The sequence below is a fragment of the Nannobrachium achirus genome (assembly GCF_963921795.1).
Source record: "Nannobrachium achirus genome assembly, chromosome: 22".
NCBI lineage: Eukaryota > Metazoa > Chordata > Actinopteri > Myctophiformes > Myctophidae > Nannobrachium > Nannobrachium achirus.
In genome coordinates this window covers 12,021,282-12,039,795 of record NC_137829.1, presented here as the reverse complement: position 1 = coordinate 12,039,795, position 18,514 = coordinate 12,021,282, and the positions used below count along the sequence as shown (strand labels likewise).

Genomic DNA, 18,514 nt, shown 5'->3' with positions numbered 1-18,514 from the left:
TGGGGTGGGGGGGACACAACGGTCTGTTTGTGTGATGTTTGATTTCCTGAGCAGTTCATGCTCTGCTCTGCTCACATACAAACACAAATGCATACAAGCAAACAAACCTGTCATGTAAACAGGCATTTGTTATTTTCACTACCGTCTGATTTGCATGACGTGCAGTGATGAGGAAGTAAATTGCATTTAAATGTCCCCCCCACAGATGATTACTTCACTCTTCACCTTCAGTGGAAATTCTAAAGTATTTCATTAACTTTTTTGTGTCAAGCATAAAGGTCAGCTGTGGTTGGTTGACCATAGTATAATAAGGCATTGCATTAATGTTGCAAGCACATGAACAGGCACAAACCGTAAGGTGTTTTCCAACCTTTTTTCTGCCAGGGCACACGTTTCATAACTACTTTCAAAATGTTTGCCTCTTTCTTATATTATTTTACAATTTGGCCAATGTTTTACCAGTTTTTAAATAGTTTGTTGATTACTTTTCTAACGCGCCCAGTGAACATCTGCCCTTTTCTTTAAGTTCCTGCCTTATTTCCAGTTGTACATTAACACACACATGAATACACCACACCCCACTCGTCCATACACTGCAGACACTACTGACCCTTAACATTTAAACCACACAGCATTGTTGTTTATATTCATTCCTATTTAGTTTATTGGATTTCAGTTTTAATATATTTTTTGCCATTTTACATATGTGTGGAGTCTAAGACTAAGCTCAAGTATACAGGAAAGAAAGAGGGGAACCAGGAACAGAGTCAGCTGTTTAATATGCAGGGTCTTAGAAGGATAGAGTATATTATGCCTACACCTGACTGAATCTATCAGCCAGGACTCTCACAAACTCTGTGCCTATGGAAACCCCTAGAGATAATGTGGCCGTGACTGAGAACTAGAGTTCTCAACGGGCCTGAAAATTAAGGCCCGGCTAACTGGCCCGACTAATTATCAGATATTTTAGGCCCTACTCTGCCCGAAAACATCATGGAGTGTCGGGTTCGGGAAGAATTTGAGAACGCTATCACAGAGTAAAAGTAATTCTGTTTTCATTCAGCCCGAGGCCCGGCCCAGCCCTAATTAGAATACATTTTAGGCCCTAGCCTACTCTAAATGTCGGGTCGGGTTTGTGTAGGGTCGGGTTCGGGCAGAATTTGAGAACTCTACTGAGAACTTAGCTGAGTGCAATACAAGCATGTAACTGCATTAAAATGCTGACACTAAAGGAACTTGGTTCATTCAAATATATTTTAAACACCAGGGGGTACTGTTATCACAGTTACTGAACTTAAACCATTTTCAACCTAGCTTTCCTCCTTGGTAGAAAGTCTGGTGATGCGAGGTACTTTTCAACCTATTACCTTCAAATGCCTCCTTGCTTGGTATGGTTCTCAGCATCAAAGGTTGGCTGTCAAGTCCCTGTGACATACTGTACATACAGTACAGCATCATGTCCAGGGGGTGTACTTAAACTCTGCATCAAGCCAAGGTGCCTCATGCTCTGGTAACAGGAGTCCATCAGTCACATGGCCCGTGGACCGCTGCTTCCGGCTAAGTATGTACATGGCCTACTAGACCAATAACATGGAATTAAAGCTGAGCTTTAAGCTTGAAATCGATCACCTCTACAGTGACATTCAATGTCATTAAATATCACAGTACCATTCTTGGCCTGTGGCGATCTTGAGTGACATTGAATGTGAAGTTGATGCCGTGTTGAACCGGCAGCTTGTGAAGAGCCGGCTGCTTGTGAAGAGCTGTGAGGAAGGTGTGGCCCATACCATTGCAACGCTATGAATTCTTCTGACAAGAAGACCACTCAGGCTCCTCAGATCATGCAGGTGTAGAATGTACCTTTTCTACTTTGTGACACTTCTGTTTTGACAACTATTATCACATTCACAACATGCAAACAACACGTGTTCATTATTTTGTTCGAGGTAAGGCCAAAGTTTGCATATGTATATGAAACTGTTATTTCAACATCAGTAAAGTAAAAGAAGAAGAACCGTCAGGCTGGTCTGTGGTTGGTACAGTATGTGGGAGGACAGGATGTGGAAACCATGCAGCGAGTAGCAGAGTGGGGTGCAGGTGGGGGGTTATTGTACAAGTGTCACATGCAGTAAGTACAGTATGAGCTGATGTGTAAGGTGTCACTCACATGTGCTACAGCACAGTACAGTATGTCCACCCTGATGGATACATCGTTGTCTGGCTGTGTCATCCTCGCACTATGGATCCTGTCACCTGTGTTTATCCATGGAAAACATCATGGTAAGAACTCTACAGTCTAGACCAGACCCTGGCCTATAGGAAATTATATTGTGTAAAAATCAGTTTAAATTTTGTGTGTTAAATTATACAAATATTGATAACAATTGTGTATAGATTAATTAGCATTCCATATTCTTTTTAATAATAAATGTGAATCATACTCCATACTGTTATTTACCTCGGAGAGTGTACAAAATGGAACCACATGAACCATTTAAGCGGTTCCATTTGTACACGTTGAGTTAAATGAACACATATGATTTAATTGTGACGTAAAAATGTTTTGACTAAACACTGTCAATTTTCTCTGATGTTTTAATAGTGTTTACATCATTATTCCCAATCGGTATTTCAAGACAACATTCACTTTGTCATTAGACCATAATTGAGATGCTCTTGATTCACAGGCCCCATCCCATGTGAAGTTGACGTTATAAATGTCAGGAGAGGCACGCTGTTGAAAGCTGTCCCACAACATCACCTGACTGTCAACTGCACTGTGAAAACCTGTGGGGATTCTTTAAAAATCACCTGGTGTAAGGTCCTGGACCACCTGCATTTATGTAAACAGATTAATAATACTGAGAACATAAAAATGAAACAAGTCCACGGCGCTTTAACAGGCACACTGACTTCATTGTTAGAATTCAAATGGATTTCCATGCGTGACGATGGCCTGTACAGATGTAAATCAACAGGATCCAAAAATAATACTTCAGTCATCAGCCATTCAGTCAATATTTCTGTGTCAGGTGGGTAGCTTTGCATTGTAAGACTTATTTAATTTTCTTTAAATTAAAAGAATACAAGGTTGAAAATGTGGTTATTACCTCTGCATGATGTGTCCTATATCATTCTATATAGACAAATACCAGCTTGAAAACACCAACACAAGTAAGAGCACATTTTTTTTAAAGATAAATGCCATTATAACTTGCTATACAGTATACTTTTACAGTTTAATTTTATTTTCATGGACACAAAGTGGTACATTTTATTTCTTTATTAATTCACAGGCGATTCTCCAAACAATGAGGAACCTGCAACTCTGCCCTGGTTACCCTACATGTCCATCTGCATTAGCATTGTTCTTCTGGTCTTCACAGTGACAATGCTCACCCTGTTGAGTTTTAAACATTGTAAAGGTAGGTTGTTATGGTATCTCATATTAATTCACAAGCTGGACCAGTATAATAGAATGTCTAGTTCTTATTAACTAAATCCTGAATCATTTTAAGGATTTACTCATACGTGGCGATGATGCAATGTGAGCCTGTAAATCTGCTACAAGTATTTTTGGCAAGTGACAACGTCATAAATCAGAGCATAAAATGTAATATTAATGTTATGTGCTCCTTTTTCACCCTCCACAGGATTAACAAGTAACAACAAATCCCTGGGACAGGTAAGGGATGGAGCACTTATTCGTCTTATTGGTAAATTGGTGTTAAGTAGTTCTCAATGGACTTCCCTAAGCTAAATAGCAAAAATAAATAAAACAACAACTTTCATGCAGCTGTTTTTCCTTGTGTGATCTCATAGGAGATGTCCACCCTGATGCTGCCGGACCTGCCTAAGAACATCACATGTCCTTCTGCTCCGCCTTTGCACCAGGCCTGCTCCAATCTGTACGACAACTACATTCACAGTCACACTGGAACAGTGCATGCAGGTCAGCATGAAGACAACAGAGTGAGAAGTGGTCCAGGGTCAGGCCATGATGTAGTATATGCTGCCATCCATCATCTGCCCTCTGATACCCCCAGCAGAGCCCAGCATACTACCACCTTACAGGAGGAACATTCAGAGTATGCCTCCATTAAAGTCTCTTGAGCTTCAATACATTCTTTTACAAGCGATTCCTTTTCATTTTAAATTGGTTGAATATATGACTTTTTGCATATTGTTTTAAAGCTGACATTTTTTTAAATTTAAACTGTCCAAATTTGTATCTGACAATTGGCAAAAAAGGTCCGAATTATGTTTTTAAGACTACTAGTATTTATATTTGACAGTTTTAAGACTATGGTTAAGAAATTGGAATGTTTTACTGCTAAATGAAGTTTTGTGACTATAATTTTTCTACATGAGGGAAATGCTAGAACGAGAACTTCCTGTATGTGTGGAAATGGTGAAAATGTTAACGGCTATATGACCACGTGGCTGTGGTTATGTGAGGGTACTGTGAACTGCTTTCTTGAAAACCTGTATGGCTTTCTTCTTTTGAATGTCTTTTTAGCTGGTGGGTTTCTTTTGCTTCAAATGGAACTAATCTACTAGTCACTTTGCTGATTAAGCCTACATGCGCTTAAGACTGTGATGATGTGACAGGTAGTGAATGGGCTTAAGGATATGGGAAGTAATATGTTTGGGGGGCCATCAAATGTGCTAAATAAAACTAAATAAAAATGTGCTAAATAAAATACATTTATGGGGGTATATTATATGGATATAATGTATGTATTGTGCATGTACAGTATGCACATGAATGCTCCTGCCAATAAAAACTTGATGATGACTTGTATTCCGTTTCTTTCTTGATTTCTTTATTCTTAAGCCCTTTCTTGAAACTGTAAATGTTGGGAGCTTGTACAATAAAGAATTTTACCATTTAACTTTTTTGCGCCTGTATACCTCCACTAACGTGGCCGTGAAGTTATATCTGATGATGTTGAATAACAGATAACAGCTATAATTTTGTGGGACATAATATGCTATAAACTGTAGTTGTTAAAAAGTTACATAGTGCTGCTTTAAAACCTATGACTTAGAAAACACCTCATGTTGCATTTTCTCTTTTAAATGTTAGCAAGTGACATCATCATGCACCAAACTATAAATGTAGATGCTTTAGATGGCTTGCCAACATACTGTCTTGTAACTAATGTAAACTACTAATAGTGCAGGCAATAATCACACTGTCAGGACCATGATACATTGTGGTGTCATAATTACAGGTCACAATCACACTGACCTGTAGAGGTGATACAAGAAACTGTATGTACTGTAGATGTATATGTTTACATGCACCTCTAGTGAGAGAATCTCCCCACTCCGTCCAGTGTACAAAATAAAATAAAAATGTGTTATTCATATTTATAAATTATTTGTTATGACTACTAACTATGTACCGTATGTGTTTTACAGACAAACAATTACTACATCAGGTTCTTAATGCCCCTGATTGTCTGAATTTCTATTTGATCGACTCCTGTAAGAAAGTAATGCCAGATTTGTACTACTTGGCTGTGTGCCATGTTGCGAACTGAAAATAAACGATCGAGTAGATTGTCTACTGACACTGGTGCAAAGTATAAACCACCCTTAAGGAACAACACAATTCCCCATTCAACCCTCACATTACTGTGGGGTTTCAATTATTCTAAAAGGGCATCCACTGGAAAGGGCCTCCCTTCCTGTCTTCCATAAGATCATATCATCCAGTAGATCACGCAACCGAGAAAAGCTTAATATTTGCTTTATTGTTGCAAAATCAGCTCTTAGACAAGGGACAAAAGCTCATATTGATTGTTGGCACAGCATCCAGCAGTGAAATACACAATGAGCCAGCTGAGCTTTTAATTTCAGATACATTCAGATGCATTTACAGATGCAAACAACTCTTCCTTTCATTGAGTAGTGACATTCAGTAACGTCACTGCTGCTAATATAATGCAACATATTGTGATGATCCTGAATACTGTGGTTTTTATAATATGATAATTGCATCACACAATATATGCATTGGAATGCATAAATACAAGGTTATTAGTCACAGTGTTGGCTGTACAAAGGCACAATGTTTGTGGAGAGAACCACACGCCTTTCATCCTCTTATGCTTTTTCAGAAATTAATGTCCTATATTATAATTTGCCCTATCATGTGACAGTATCACGCAAAAGTTGTGAAAATAGCAGCTCTTCAGGCTCACAATACATCTCGATGCAATCGTGGAACACATTGTAAATATGTGGGTCTGTTTCGCATAATGACAAGGCGAAAATAGGGACACCAGGTTGAAAGTTATAAATATTTGGATTCGTAACACAGGTTCCTTTTTCCCTTTCCTGGACAGTAACCTGGGATGATATTGATGACATCAGGGTACTCCGTATGGGCATAAAAGGGACAAGGACGGAATTAATTTGAAACATCATTGTGATGTCAGAACAGGTCAGCTATATCCTTCTGCTGAGCTGGGATGAAGTGTCACGCACTGTGACGCATGCACGCACAGGATCTGGAGGGTTTTAGAGTAATAATAAATCTTTCTGTGCCTCAAGAACTGCTGGACCTATGTAAATTGGTATTATTGGAACACAGATGGTCCAAATTGAGGAGGTGCTTCATATAACAACAGTGATTGGACACCTTGTAAATAAACAATCCACAATTCTTTATTTTTGACCAAAATATGCAATATATAAGTGCTGAGTAAAAACACACAGATATGTACAGTGGAAGAGTGGAATGTAGCAGAGAGCTACTAGAGCTAATAAACACTGTATGGGAACTCAGAGCTTATGAATACATCAACTCATCGTCCGTGTGCACTCATTGTGTGTGTGTTTGTGTGTGTGTGTGTGTGTGTGTGTGTGTGTGTGTGTGTGTGTGTGTGTCCGTGAGTGTGTGCGTGTCCGTGAGTGTTCTTGTTCTGCACAGTCCACTATACAGCCCTGCTGGCTGGACATAAAAGGGTAAAACAATGGACATCTGGCAGCCAGGTCCAGCATTTCTGTTACCAGAATCCACTAGAGCAGCGATTCCCAACCTGTAGGCTAGGGCCCACTTGTGGGCTGTCAGGATATTGCAGAAGATATTATCGATAATACAATTTTTAATATTACAAAAAATGTCAAATGTCAAAAATCTGTTTAAACATGCACTGAAAATGCACACGGCCACAGTGGTCAGATGGGTGTGCTGCCAACACTTTTTGGCAGATTTTCAAGTGGGCCATCGTGCAGAAATGGTTTAGAATCGCTACACTTCTCATCCCCTGTCCTGAAGAAGTTAGAACATTTAAAGTCACATAGGTTGCATTAAATAGAAAGAATCTGAATAATAAAGCATTTTAACACAGTTTTGTCACACAAACACATCCATAGGTGTGCTAGCCATCTCCCTCCTCTCACTCACACACACACACACACACACACACACACACACACACACACACACACACACACACACACACACACACACACACACACACACACACACACACACACACACACACACACATCCAGTTCCTACTTTGAGGACTATCAACCAGGCCAAGCATGCATTCCTCTGAGCGGCGCAAACCAGGTTTCACCATAGCATCTTCAAGGGAATTGATTCAAGCCATCTGACTATGGAATTTTACGTCCTCCCAACGCAGGCACGCACTCACGCGCATAGACACACAGACAAATAAATCACACATGCACTGCAGAGAAAAAACAACATATATTATACAAGATGTAAGTCCTTAGGCCCTTCAGTTACAGTATCTACAGTATTTGATACACTGTAGGTTGCCCTTCACCCTCACCCAGAAGTATACATTAGTGAGGTAAACCCTCCATCAGAACAGGTGCCACAATAAGTAAATTGGTAAAGACTAACCCACACTGTAAAATCTTCCATGTTAATTTAACTTGAGAGTGTACAAATGTATCCAACTTTTGTACACTCTCAGTGTTATATTATCAGTCAGGATTTCATTGCGAGCTATTCGGCTGTGCCGTTATTTAGGAAGTAGGTTGAGGAAGGAAACATGCAGAACAAATGTTTCCATACCAACGAGATGCAACACAGAAACTAGGACCATGTACTTTATATATTCCATACAGCCACTCTACTGTTCACCGAGGAATGTGCAAAAATACACACAAGTCCACAATTAATAAGAACCAAGTCAGAAGACCACTCACTGTTTTCTCGCAGATATCATGGGAGTCAGTGTAGCCGAACAATTAGATAAAAGTCATAGATGCATAGGAGACATAATAAGCTTGAATGTCGCTGTACAGTTGGTCGATTGTGTCGGAGGTCCTCTCCCTGGGAGGTGTGTCAACACCACACCATGGCGTCTGTCCCAGTGGTGAGGCAGTGAAACGGCCCCAGTCAAGTGTTGATTGGCACTAAAAATAAAACAAAAATAATGCTTCCTATATTTTCAGGTTTCCTCATCTCCCCTGAAAGATTAATCAGCTGAAAAGAGATGCAGAGAAACACAAAGTAAGATGAGAGACGAGAGAGTGAAACAGTCCAATATTATAATACACATAGCTGAGACCAACTTTGGTTTTCTCTCTCAATGTAATGGTGAGCTGCATATCTGGGTTTCAGACCACGGCAATGGGTTTGATTCAAATATTTAAATTCTGGCTTCATGCCAAACCTATAACTGCTCAATCTGGGGAAGTCTGGAGACACGCGCACACGCACACGCACACGCACGCACACACACACACACACACACACACACACACACACACACACACACACACACACACACACACACATATGCACGGACAAAATGATAATTCTCTTGGCAGTGTGAAATATGAAATGAATCCTTTTTTGTGCTAATTCTGAGGAGTAGAAAGGCTTTAAAACTCCAGGGCTGTGTATCTAGATTGAAATCCAACCTGATAGATAAGCTTTAACTGCATGAGCTATAACATTTTACAGTAAATCCTTGATTAGCGTTATTGCCCAGATCAATTTCTGAATTATTTCATGCACAGAAAAAGCATTTTCAGAACCATGCAAGTAAAGTGCAGATGGAGTGCAGGTACAGTAGTATCAGAACCTCTTCAAAATGAGGTCAGAGATTCTCTCATGTTTCAGGCCATAAAAATATTTCCCAAACACATGTAAAGGAGCTGAAACAGTTGGCAATTGTCTTGTCCCTGTAAAACAATGGAGACATACGGTACAGATAGTACTCCACAGTTACAGTGGTCAACAAGCCTACTCTGAACAATACTGAGGATTAATCTACATATTAGCTTGGCACATCGCATATATACAGTATGTAACATAAACAGACCCATCTCCCGCACTGTTACACTATAATCTTTCCACACACACGCACGCACGCACACACACACACACACGCACCCACACACACTGTTGCAAAACCTCAACACAATGAGGAGTGCTATATGGATGCCTTTCATTTTTCTAATGGCTGAACTGGGAGGAATAATGTGTCTCTCCACATGCATTAGGTTCTCGAGGTGAAAAGAACTGGCTAGCGACTTCTCGTGTATCGGAGGGAACACGTCACACTGCTCATCTACGTCCTCCCTAAGGAACCAACCAGTAGGGGTCAGCAGCAACAAGGGGGTACAGTACACTGTTAAGGGGGAATTGTCAGAACGGCTAGACTGAGAGAAAAAGGGGTCTGACAATTGACAAAATAAATAGGTGGGGTGACCAACCTCCTCTGGACCTCAAGATCAACACCAATTAGCCAGGAGGATGTAGACATGTCCCATATCAGGCATACATCATGAATGAAGAATTGCTTCTTGGGACATGCAGTTTTATCTTATAGGCCTATCTTATAATGGGCTGGTATGGAACGGAACTGCCATGGTTTGATGACACACACATGCCCAACGATAAATGCCCACACATACTCACCATCTTTGCGCAGGAAACACTTCCATAGACAGAAGCAGAGAGACATGACCAGCAGAGCTGCCACCGTGGTCACTGAGATCAGGATGGTGAGAGCAGTCCCAACTAGAGAGAGAGAGAGAGAGAGAGAGAGAGAGAGAGATAGAGAGAGACAGACAGAGAGAGATAGAGAGAGACAGAGAGAGACAGAGAGAGACAGACATAGAGACAGAGACACAAACACGCACGCACGCACGCACGCACGCACGCACACACACACACACACACACACACACACACACACACACACACACACACACACACACACACACACACACACACACACACACAGAGAGAGAGAGAGAGAGATGATTAGCCATCTGCATTTCTTCCTATCGCCAAAATAAAAGTCTGGGTTTCCGAGGCTAGCATTTGGTAAACATGTACTGTAATTTTGTATATCCATGCGGTGGGTCTGAACACGCTGTCTCTTGTATGAACCATGTCTGATTCAATTTGAGTAGATTTGATTTGCGGTATTATGGACCAACGCTGTATGACTGGTGACTGTCCAGCATTCACACTCCTGACCATGTGAAAACAAGGTAAACTGAGGTTTCCTGCTGTTCACCCTCATGACACGCACATGCCCACGATGAACCCAGTTACCTGTGGCACAGTATTAGCAACAATATCAACAAGATGTTCTGCTGTGTTTTCAGACTTGCATTAGGTTCACTCACTGTATGAGCAGAAAATGGAAAGGGGCTCAGTTGAGGTATGAGCCAGCGTCAGAACTCCTTTATACTTATTTAGCTAACAATCTCCAGGCTTTGCACTCTAGCTGTTCGGTTGTCTTGGCTGCAGCATGGCTTGGTCAGGCTGCTTTCACAAAAAACATTCCCATGTGTAGATAATACGGGCGGTTGGGCCAGAGAAAATAAAGATATGATGTTATGATGTTCAATAATTTTGAGCAAGAAAGCCATATCCAGTGGTGTAACGTACCGTAAGTAAGTACATTTACTTAACTACTGTACTAAGTAAAAAAATTAAAATAAATAAACATTTCCAACTTTCAATACTTTTACTTCTGCTCCACTACATCTCAGAGGCGAATATTTAAATACTTTTACTCGACTACAATTATTTGAAAACCTTTGTTACTAGTTACTTTTTTGTTTTTAATCATTATTACAAAACATATATTAACCACTTCAACCCTATACACTTAGGCCATTCGAGAATAGCCGATCTACAAGCTCTGCTATTTTCAAAAGATTTGAATACATTTGAAAATGTACTCATATGTAATAATGCGTACTTTCTACTTTTGGTACTATACGTACATTTTAATGCATTTACTCAAGTAGGCTACATTTTGAATTACGGACTTTAACTTGTAAGGCTGAAGCCACACCAAAGAACCTAAGAGAGTGGAATCCCCATTCCGCCAAGAGCTCTGCAATGGGAAGGGGGGCGGTTTCATGCCAGTACAGGATTTCTGCGTGCCGCGCCGACCTTGCGTTTATTCTGGAGCAGATACATCCCCCGGTTTTCCCTCTCTGTCCAATTGGGTGAGTCAAAGGCGGAATGGGGAGGGTTCTGGAAGTGACTGACAGGCACGGCACAGGCTTTGGGACAGAATGCGCTCTCTGCGTTTTTAGTCAGCCGCGCACAAATATAGTTTATCCGCTGGCGACCATACTTGGGTGTGGGAGCACCCTGACAGAGTATTTCTACATGGCAGTATTGATACTTGTGAGGAAAATATTGTGAGTACTATTTCCACCACTGTCCATATCAAGACAAAGACGTACTGATGTTGACTCACTCTTAGTGTTCATGGACACTGAGATGGGCGTCTCCAGCCCTTTATGGTGGACCATGCATTTAATGGAGACGTCCTTCAGGAGCCCTGATTGGACCGTGAGGGTGCTGATAACCAGCGTGGTCCCGTCTTTCTGGGGGATCTGGGTTGTCGTGGGGGGTCCCATGGTTCGGTTGTCCCTTTCCACGTTCCACACGATCTCTGTAGGGGGGCGTGACACTGAGGTGCAGTTGGCCTCGATCACACCTGGGGACGTGGTCTTGTAACTCACCTGAGGTTTGGGCAGCACTGGAAAAAAGAAGAGTGAAATAGTAAATGGTGCATTTATATTGTGCCTTTCTCCAATATGCTTTACACTGTGCATTACATTCACACACTTTTTAGGGGTTCATTTAGGAGTGTTGGACCCTTCGACAGGCAAAGGTGACCACTCAGTAATTTTGAGATACAGTGCAGGTATCCTTTCCTCAAATGTGAAATGTCTATGACCTATGTGATATAGTCACTGATGAGATGTGTTCCGAACAGTGGATAACTTCACAATCAAAGTGGGTGACAAGGTCAAAACACGAAAAAACGAAATCTCCTACTTGGTACTAGGATGTATCCTTGAAACTAATCTTTCCAGCGAAAAGATGACCTCTAAGGTAATAAATAAAATCAACCAACAAACTCGTTTCCTACAGAGGATCGCCCCGATGGTCAATTGCAACACACTGAAGACCATAGCTGGTGCAATAATCCAGCCCCTCTTTGACTACGGAGTACACGTATGGTATTGTGACGCCCCACAAGCCCTAAAAACTAAACTCCAAACAGCCCAAAACAAACTAATTAGGGTCCTGCTTAACCTTCCCTATCAGACTCACCTCTACTCACCAGTTAAGAGTGGGGTGGCTCAGAGTAGATGACAGAGTACAGCAACTTGCAATGGGCCTGGTGTACAAGATACACTACACCACTATGATACCCATGCACCTCTCAAAATACTTTATAAACGTTAAGGATGTCCATAATTACAACACCAGAGGCAGCGCCACAGATCACGTTCAACCCAGAGTCAAATCCAACAAAGGGTCAAACTCGTTCTTCTGCTATACCACCAAAATGTGGAACGCCTTACCGAAGGCCATAAAGGAGTGTGGATCCCTAGCATCCTTTAAAATCGCCCTGAAAAATCACTTACAGGCGGCAGCCGTTCGCAACTGGTAAAATCAAACCTAGCCCAGCCCTACCCTTCCCTGACCATTCTTTGTATATACTTACTGTTTGTATAGACTTACTGTTTATTGTTTATTCTTTCTTTTTTTCCTGACTATATCTACTGCATAGTACTGTGTTCTATTCGTCTGTCATTCAATGTTATATGAGATACTTAAATGGTTTCCTGTGGAAATAAGCTTAGTCTTTTCTAGGAACTCCTTTTAGTTGACCTTGTACCAGTACACTGTACCGTCATGAAACTGTACCTTTTCCTATGCAAACTTCTAATAAAGTCTTCAATCAATCAATCAAAGACCCTGAGACACTTAATAACGTGAACAATTTAGATTTTTATCTGGAACCTCAAATGTGTTAGGGCTACTAATGGAAAATTAGTAGATTCTGGGTTGTGTACTTGTCTACTGTATTATAATATTATTAGATATATGTTATATAGATACTTGTATAGTATATATAAGTAACAAATACCCTTTGAGGTTTTTCCAGGGTGCAACACCGGCAGGAAAATAGATATAAATCACACTTTAGATTGTTGACACCTGAGGCAAATACTTTGGACTTTTGGATCAGCCATGACATATGAATTCTTGCATTCTTGAGATCCATAAGTAAAGCCATGGCTGTTTTTAATTCTCTGCTCTCAGGCTGAAGAAGGAATGTTACTCGTTGGAATTGAGAACATTTGTGTTGGCGGGCGCCTATTTAGCCACAGATATTTGGCCCTGATTGCAGCAGCGTCTTCACATGATGATTATGGAGTGAACTTACAGTCAATCTTATTTATATCAGTTGCAGACGCCGAACATATTGAACCAGTGAAAAAACTCATGGTCTGGTAAACAGGAAAACAATTTCACAGCAAATTTACCAAAATTACCAGACATTTTGTTGATCAACTAAAACATAACCCAAGCCTAATTAAAACAATTTTAACGGTGTGACTATTTTGGGAAAAATAACCGAACCAAAAGAAAAATGTGCTGGTGTATTGATATAATGGACATACTGTAATGACACAGATTTTACCATTTTACATGGTGGAGGAGAAGTTGACAGAAGCAGGACAAGCATGCGTGGGGTAAGAGAAGCAAGCTATTGGCAGCAATGAATTGAAAGAAAAATAAACATTATTAAAGCGTTATCCACAATTCCACTTCTCTTCTTTTCTATCTGGAAACGCCTACTGTATAGTTCGATGTCAGACAAAAGCTCTGCTGTTTGTTCAGATAATTGAGAGAGGGGACGGAGAACATGAGAAAGGGAGAGCGAGTGAACAGAAACCAAGAGATGGAGGGCGTCAGAGGCATGGGGACAGAAGGAATCACTGTCTGTGACAAACAGTGACACACAGTCCCTGACCCGAGCATTTCATTCTGGCCTCTCACCCACATCCCTCCCTGCCTCCACCATTCCACCTCGTTCTCACTTCGCTTTCAAATGGCCCATTCTTTGGACTGAGACACTGGCCTGTGCTTAATGTGAGTCAAGTCAGACACACCAATAACAGCAACTAGTGCAACTACGGTACCTCCTTGCTGGTCTACCGGCACGCTCACTCAAGCCCCTTCAACTGATGCACAGGGGCACGTCTGGTCTTCAACCTCCCAAAATGGATCAAGTCTCCCCCCCTCTTTTGTGTTTCCTTCACTAGGCTGCTGCCTGCATCCAATTCAAAACCGGTGTTCACCTACAACGCGATCCAGGGCATGGCACCCTGCACACTCACACAGAACACAGAACATCTGTTCCTCCCTTCCTTAAGACACCCTGGCCAACGATCCAAGCACCCTAGACTCTTCTCCCTCCTGACGCAAGCTGTGGAATCTACACAGACTCCACCTCAGACTCTGGCACTCTTCGTTCCTTGTATTCCTTCTTTTTAATGATAGAAGATGCTAGTTATACTATGCAGAATCAAATGTTATACTGTGCTTAAGTTATTTTAATAGCATGTTAATTAGACAGATGCTATGTTTGATGTTTACCTCTACCCTGCAATAGTTACTTGGTAGCACTGTATCTTCTTTGCTCTCTACTGTTGACTTAAGTTCATGTAATTTACTCCGATCTTGCACTTGTAAAGAACTCTGGCTTGGATTGTCTGGTAAATGCCTAAATGATGAATTATAAACATAACCCTGCCACAAAAGACTGCAACAACGCTACATCAGGAAAGCGGGAAAAGACCCACATTCCTAACCTGATCCCAGACATAGCCTACTTTATCTAGCTTTATCTCTGGACAGCCTGTCTGTGAGTTTAGCCTGTCTGTAGTCATTACTTACCCCGACCACTTCTCCGCCTTCCACTCTTGAACTACAGGTGTTCTTCTAACAACACTGAGGACTGATGCACCATTCTCACTCAGACTTTGCACTGTGCAGCTCATATTATGAATTTACTAAAGATGGTTCCTAAGTTTTACAGTACATCATTGCTCTACTATCAGACCAACGTGTGTTCTCAAAGTGAGCCAGCCAAGACTTTTAGTTCTTTCATCATTGAACATTGTTGCACAGCTGTTTCTCTGTTACTGTATTCTTAAAACAAGCTGAATAGAAATGCTTCCGTTCAACGAGAAGAAATAAATATTAAAAACAGTCAAAAAAAAACACTATCCATAAACCAATATATTTCTCATGCCCCAAATTTCTTATTTAATTTCTGTGTGGGATTGCACAAATATTTAATTACAATTGCTGGCTTGTCGTGGAAATGTGAATTACCAAAAACAGAGAGGCAGACGGTGGAAGTCTTGGGTCCGCCGGGCTGGGTGTTGTAGAGGCAGGTGTAGCAGCCCTCGTCCTTGATGGTGACTGGCTGGATGGTGAGCTGGGTGTGGGACAGGGAGGCACTGAGCCACACCCTGCCCTGGTAGGGAGGCTCGATCATGGGGTCGCTCCGCTTGGCGTAGGAAGCCACCTCGCCGGGTTCTCCGTGCTCAGGCGTGTGCTTCCACAATACCTGCTCCACCTTTTCAGGTAGACCGTAGGTGCAGGAAAGGGAGACCTTCCTGCCACTTAGCGCTGTCTTGTTGCTGTCGACGGCGATATGTGCTGGAAACAGGAGAGACCAAGATTGTGGGATTGGGAGGATTGGGGGGGCTGAAGTGCAAAAAGAGCAATGCTAATATTCTGAAAAAATGAGACACTCAAAAGCTATGCAGTTACCGGTATCCACAACATCTGTTTCTGGTTAGAGGAATAAGGCTACCTCCCCGCTATTACGCCTAAATGAATGTTACTGTTACTGGCCATGTTCCCACAGCATCATCAACCATTCTCATGGTGTGACAAGGCATGGAGAGCACATCCCCACATCCCCACTGATTTACTGTTTGTCAGAACTAGTACTTTTCCCAAGTGTCCAATGCAATGGGTGGTTCTTTTTTTTTTAAACTAAATTTTTATTCGCGCAATGGATGGTTCTGATTAGCTGTACTGTCTGTATTCCAATGGGCTGGGGAGCAATTTAAATTAAATACACAAAACAGCAGACTTTCTTTTTTTTAAATGAATCTCATGTGAGTGCTCATACTGAGTTGAGTAGAAGAATGTAGACAGCAATTCACTGACTTACTGTAGCTAGTGATAAACACTAGTGTCCTATTTGTGGCCCAAGGTTTTAATGCAGACAAAAAAAGGATACCGCAAATAATATCAATAATTAATACAATTATAAATACACAACACACTAGCTGTCAATGACAATCTTGAATTTAAGCTTCTAGTCTATGGATTCTCTAATTCAGTATAGTCCCAAACGGTGGGCCATCATTGGGATTTTGTGACAACCACACATCAAAATCACTTATATTTACTTTACAAAAAGTTGTTGTTTAAATTTAAACAGAGGCAATATCCTAAAATATATATTTTAACCACTTTCAACATGTTGTCCCTATTTTGGCCTATGATTATAGATGAACATTTAAAATGATTATGATTTTTATTACTATCATGATCATCATCGTCATCATCATTGTTATTCATAAGCTACCGGTGTGCCTTGACATTTTGACTTGCCCACTGGTGTGCCTTGGCCACACACAGCTTGAAAAACACTCCTCTGATTAGACAGTATGATATGCATACTGCATATACATATATACAGACTATACTCACAGTTAACAGTGAGGCATGTTTGTGCTTGCTGTGAGCCAGAGGGAAGCAGGTCAAAGATGCAGGTGTAGCACCCCTCGTCGCGGAAGCCCACCCTGCGGATGGTGATGGCTGAGGTGTCCTTTGGAGACTGGGCTAGCTCCACATGATGCTGGCCACTGATGCTGTCCTTCTGGCCAGGCTCGTATGTCAGCAGGCTCTTGTTCTGGACGTCCATCCAGCGCACCTGCCTCAGGAACTCCACCTTGTCCTTGGACAGAGTGCAGCTCAGAGTGAAGGGCCGCTCCAAGGGAGCTTCCAGGTGCTCGGGTGCTGTCACCTTACCTGGGAGATACAACAATGTGGTGTCATCACATCACAATGGGCCCGATTCAGCACTTTACGGCCAAATTACGTCCATACTTTCATTTTAGGACAATTCCCAAGTTAGGGTCTGATTCAGCAATGTTTTTAGTTTCGGATTTTTGAAGGTAAAACAGAAATATAAGCCAGATTTAGTCACTTTATTTACACCATATTTACGACCAGTTGGTGAATCAGCCCAGTGTTTCTCAAAGTGGGGTTCCGGGGACTCCAGGGGTCCTTGAAGGACTAGGTGGTTCCCAGCTAAATGTGTTAATGGCATCACAATCAATGTAACCATTTTGCTCTGTTTTATACGTCGGCTTTAAAATAAATAGGCATCGCTATGCATTGTGACTTGTGAGCCTGTAGATCTGCTATTTTTGACCCTTTTAACTTCTGTGGGTCCCTGCCACCGAAATACATATTAATTTGGGCTTCCTTAAAATGTTTGAGAACAACTGGTCTACGCCTGTATGCCAAATATGTCAAACTAATGCAGTGCTGCTTAAGTGACATCATGTGTCAGACTATTATCTTCATTACATAAATAAAGCCTACTTACCCTCCAGTCTTGCCACCATTAGGATGGACAAACACAGCTGCAGACCTCGCTTGAAGCAAGCCTCAGTCATTATCACCTGCAGTCAATTCAGTGAGAGGTTTAACCACTTAAACTCCAGCATCCTTATTGTGGGGAAGACAGCATCATCTGCAAATAGCAGATGATCGGCTATTTTCAGCGAAAGCTTTCCCCACAATAACATTAAACAGAACATTCACTAGTATAGAGCCCTGAGGGACTCCAGTCAACCATATGAGGTTTAAGTTGTTAAAATCATGGAGACTTTTCAACTGCACATTTTTGATCTCTGATCTGAAGTGGATATTTTTGAAAATCACCCCAAACATTCTCTTGGATTAAAATGCCAGACAAACAAGAATTTATGTTTCGGAGGAATAAACATCTATTGTCATTTTACAAACTATGTATATCTCTCTCAACAAAGAGATAACTTTCTGAACAGATGGTGTTGTTGTCGGTTTTATTTTATTTTAATTGTCATATTGCATCGAATTCTGGAAATCAATTGAACA

At 41.3% G+C, this 18,514-nt stretch overlaps 1 protein-coding gene across 1 annotated transcript; it reads right to left on the bottom strand.

Annotated features, from left to right (window-relative positions):
* Window positions 1-8,475: 8,475 nt before the first annotated feature.
* LOC308308214 (OX-2 membrane glycoprotein) lies at window positions 8,476-18,051 on the bottom strand (the record flags this gene model as incomplete). Its single annotated transcript, XM_080753578.1, has 6 exons — window positions 8,476-8,479; window positions 9,913-10,024; window positions 11,733-12,017; window positions 15,680-16,009; window positions 17,078-17,398; window positions 17,982-18,051. 6 exons carry the CDS (start codon window positions 18,049-18,051, stop codon window positions 8,476-8,478), a joined length of 1,122 nt encoding a protein of 373 aa, XP_080609704.1.
* Window positions 18,052-18,514: the final 463 nt, after the last annotated feature.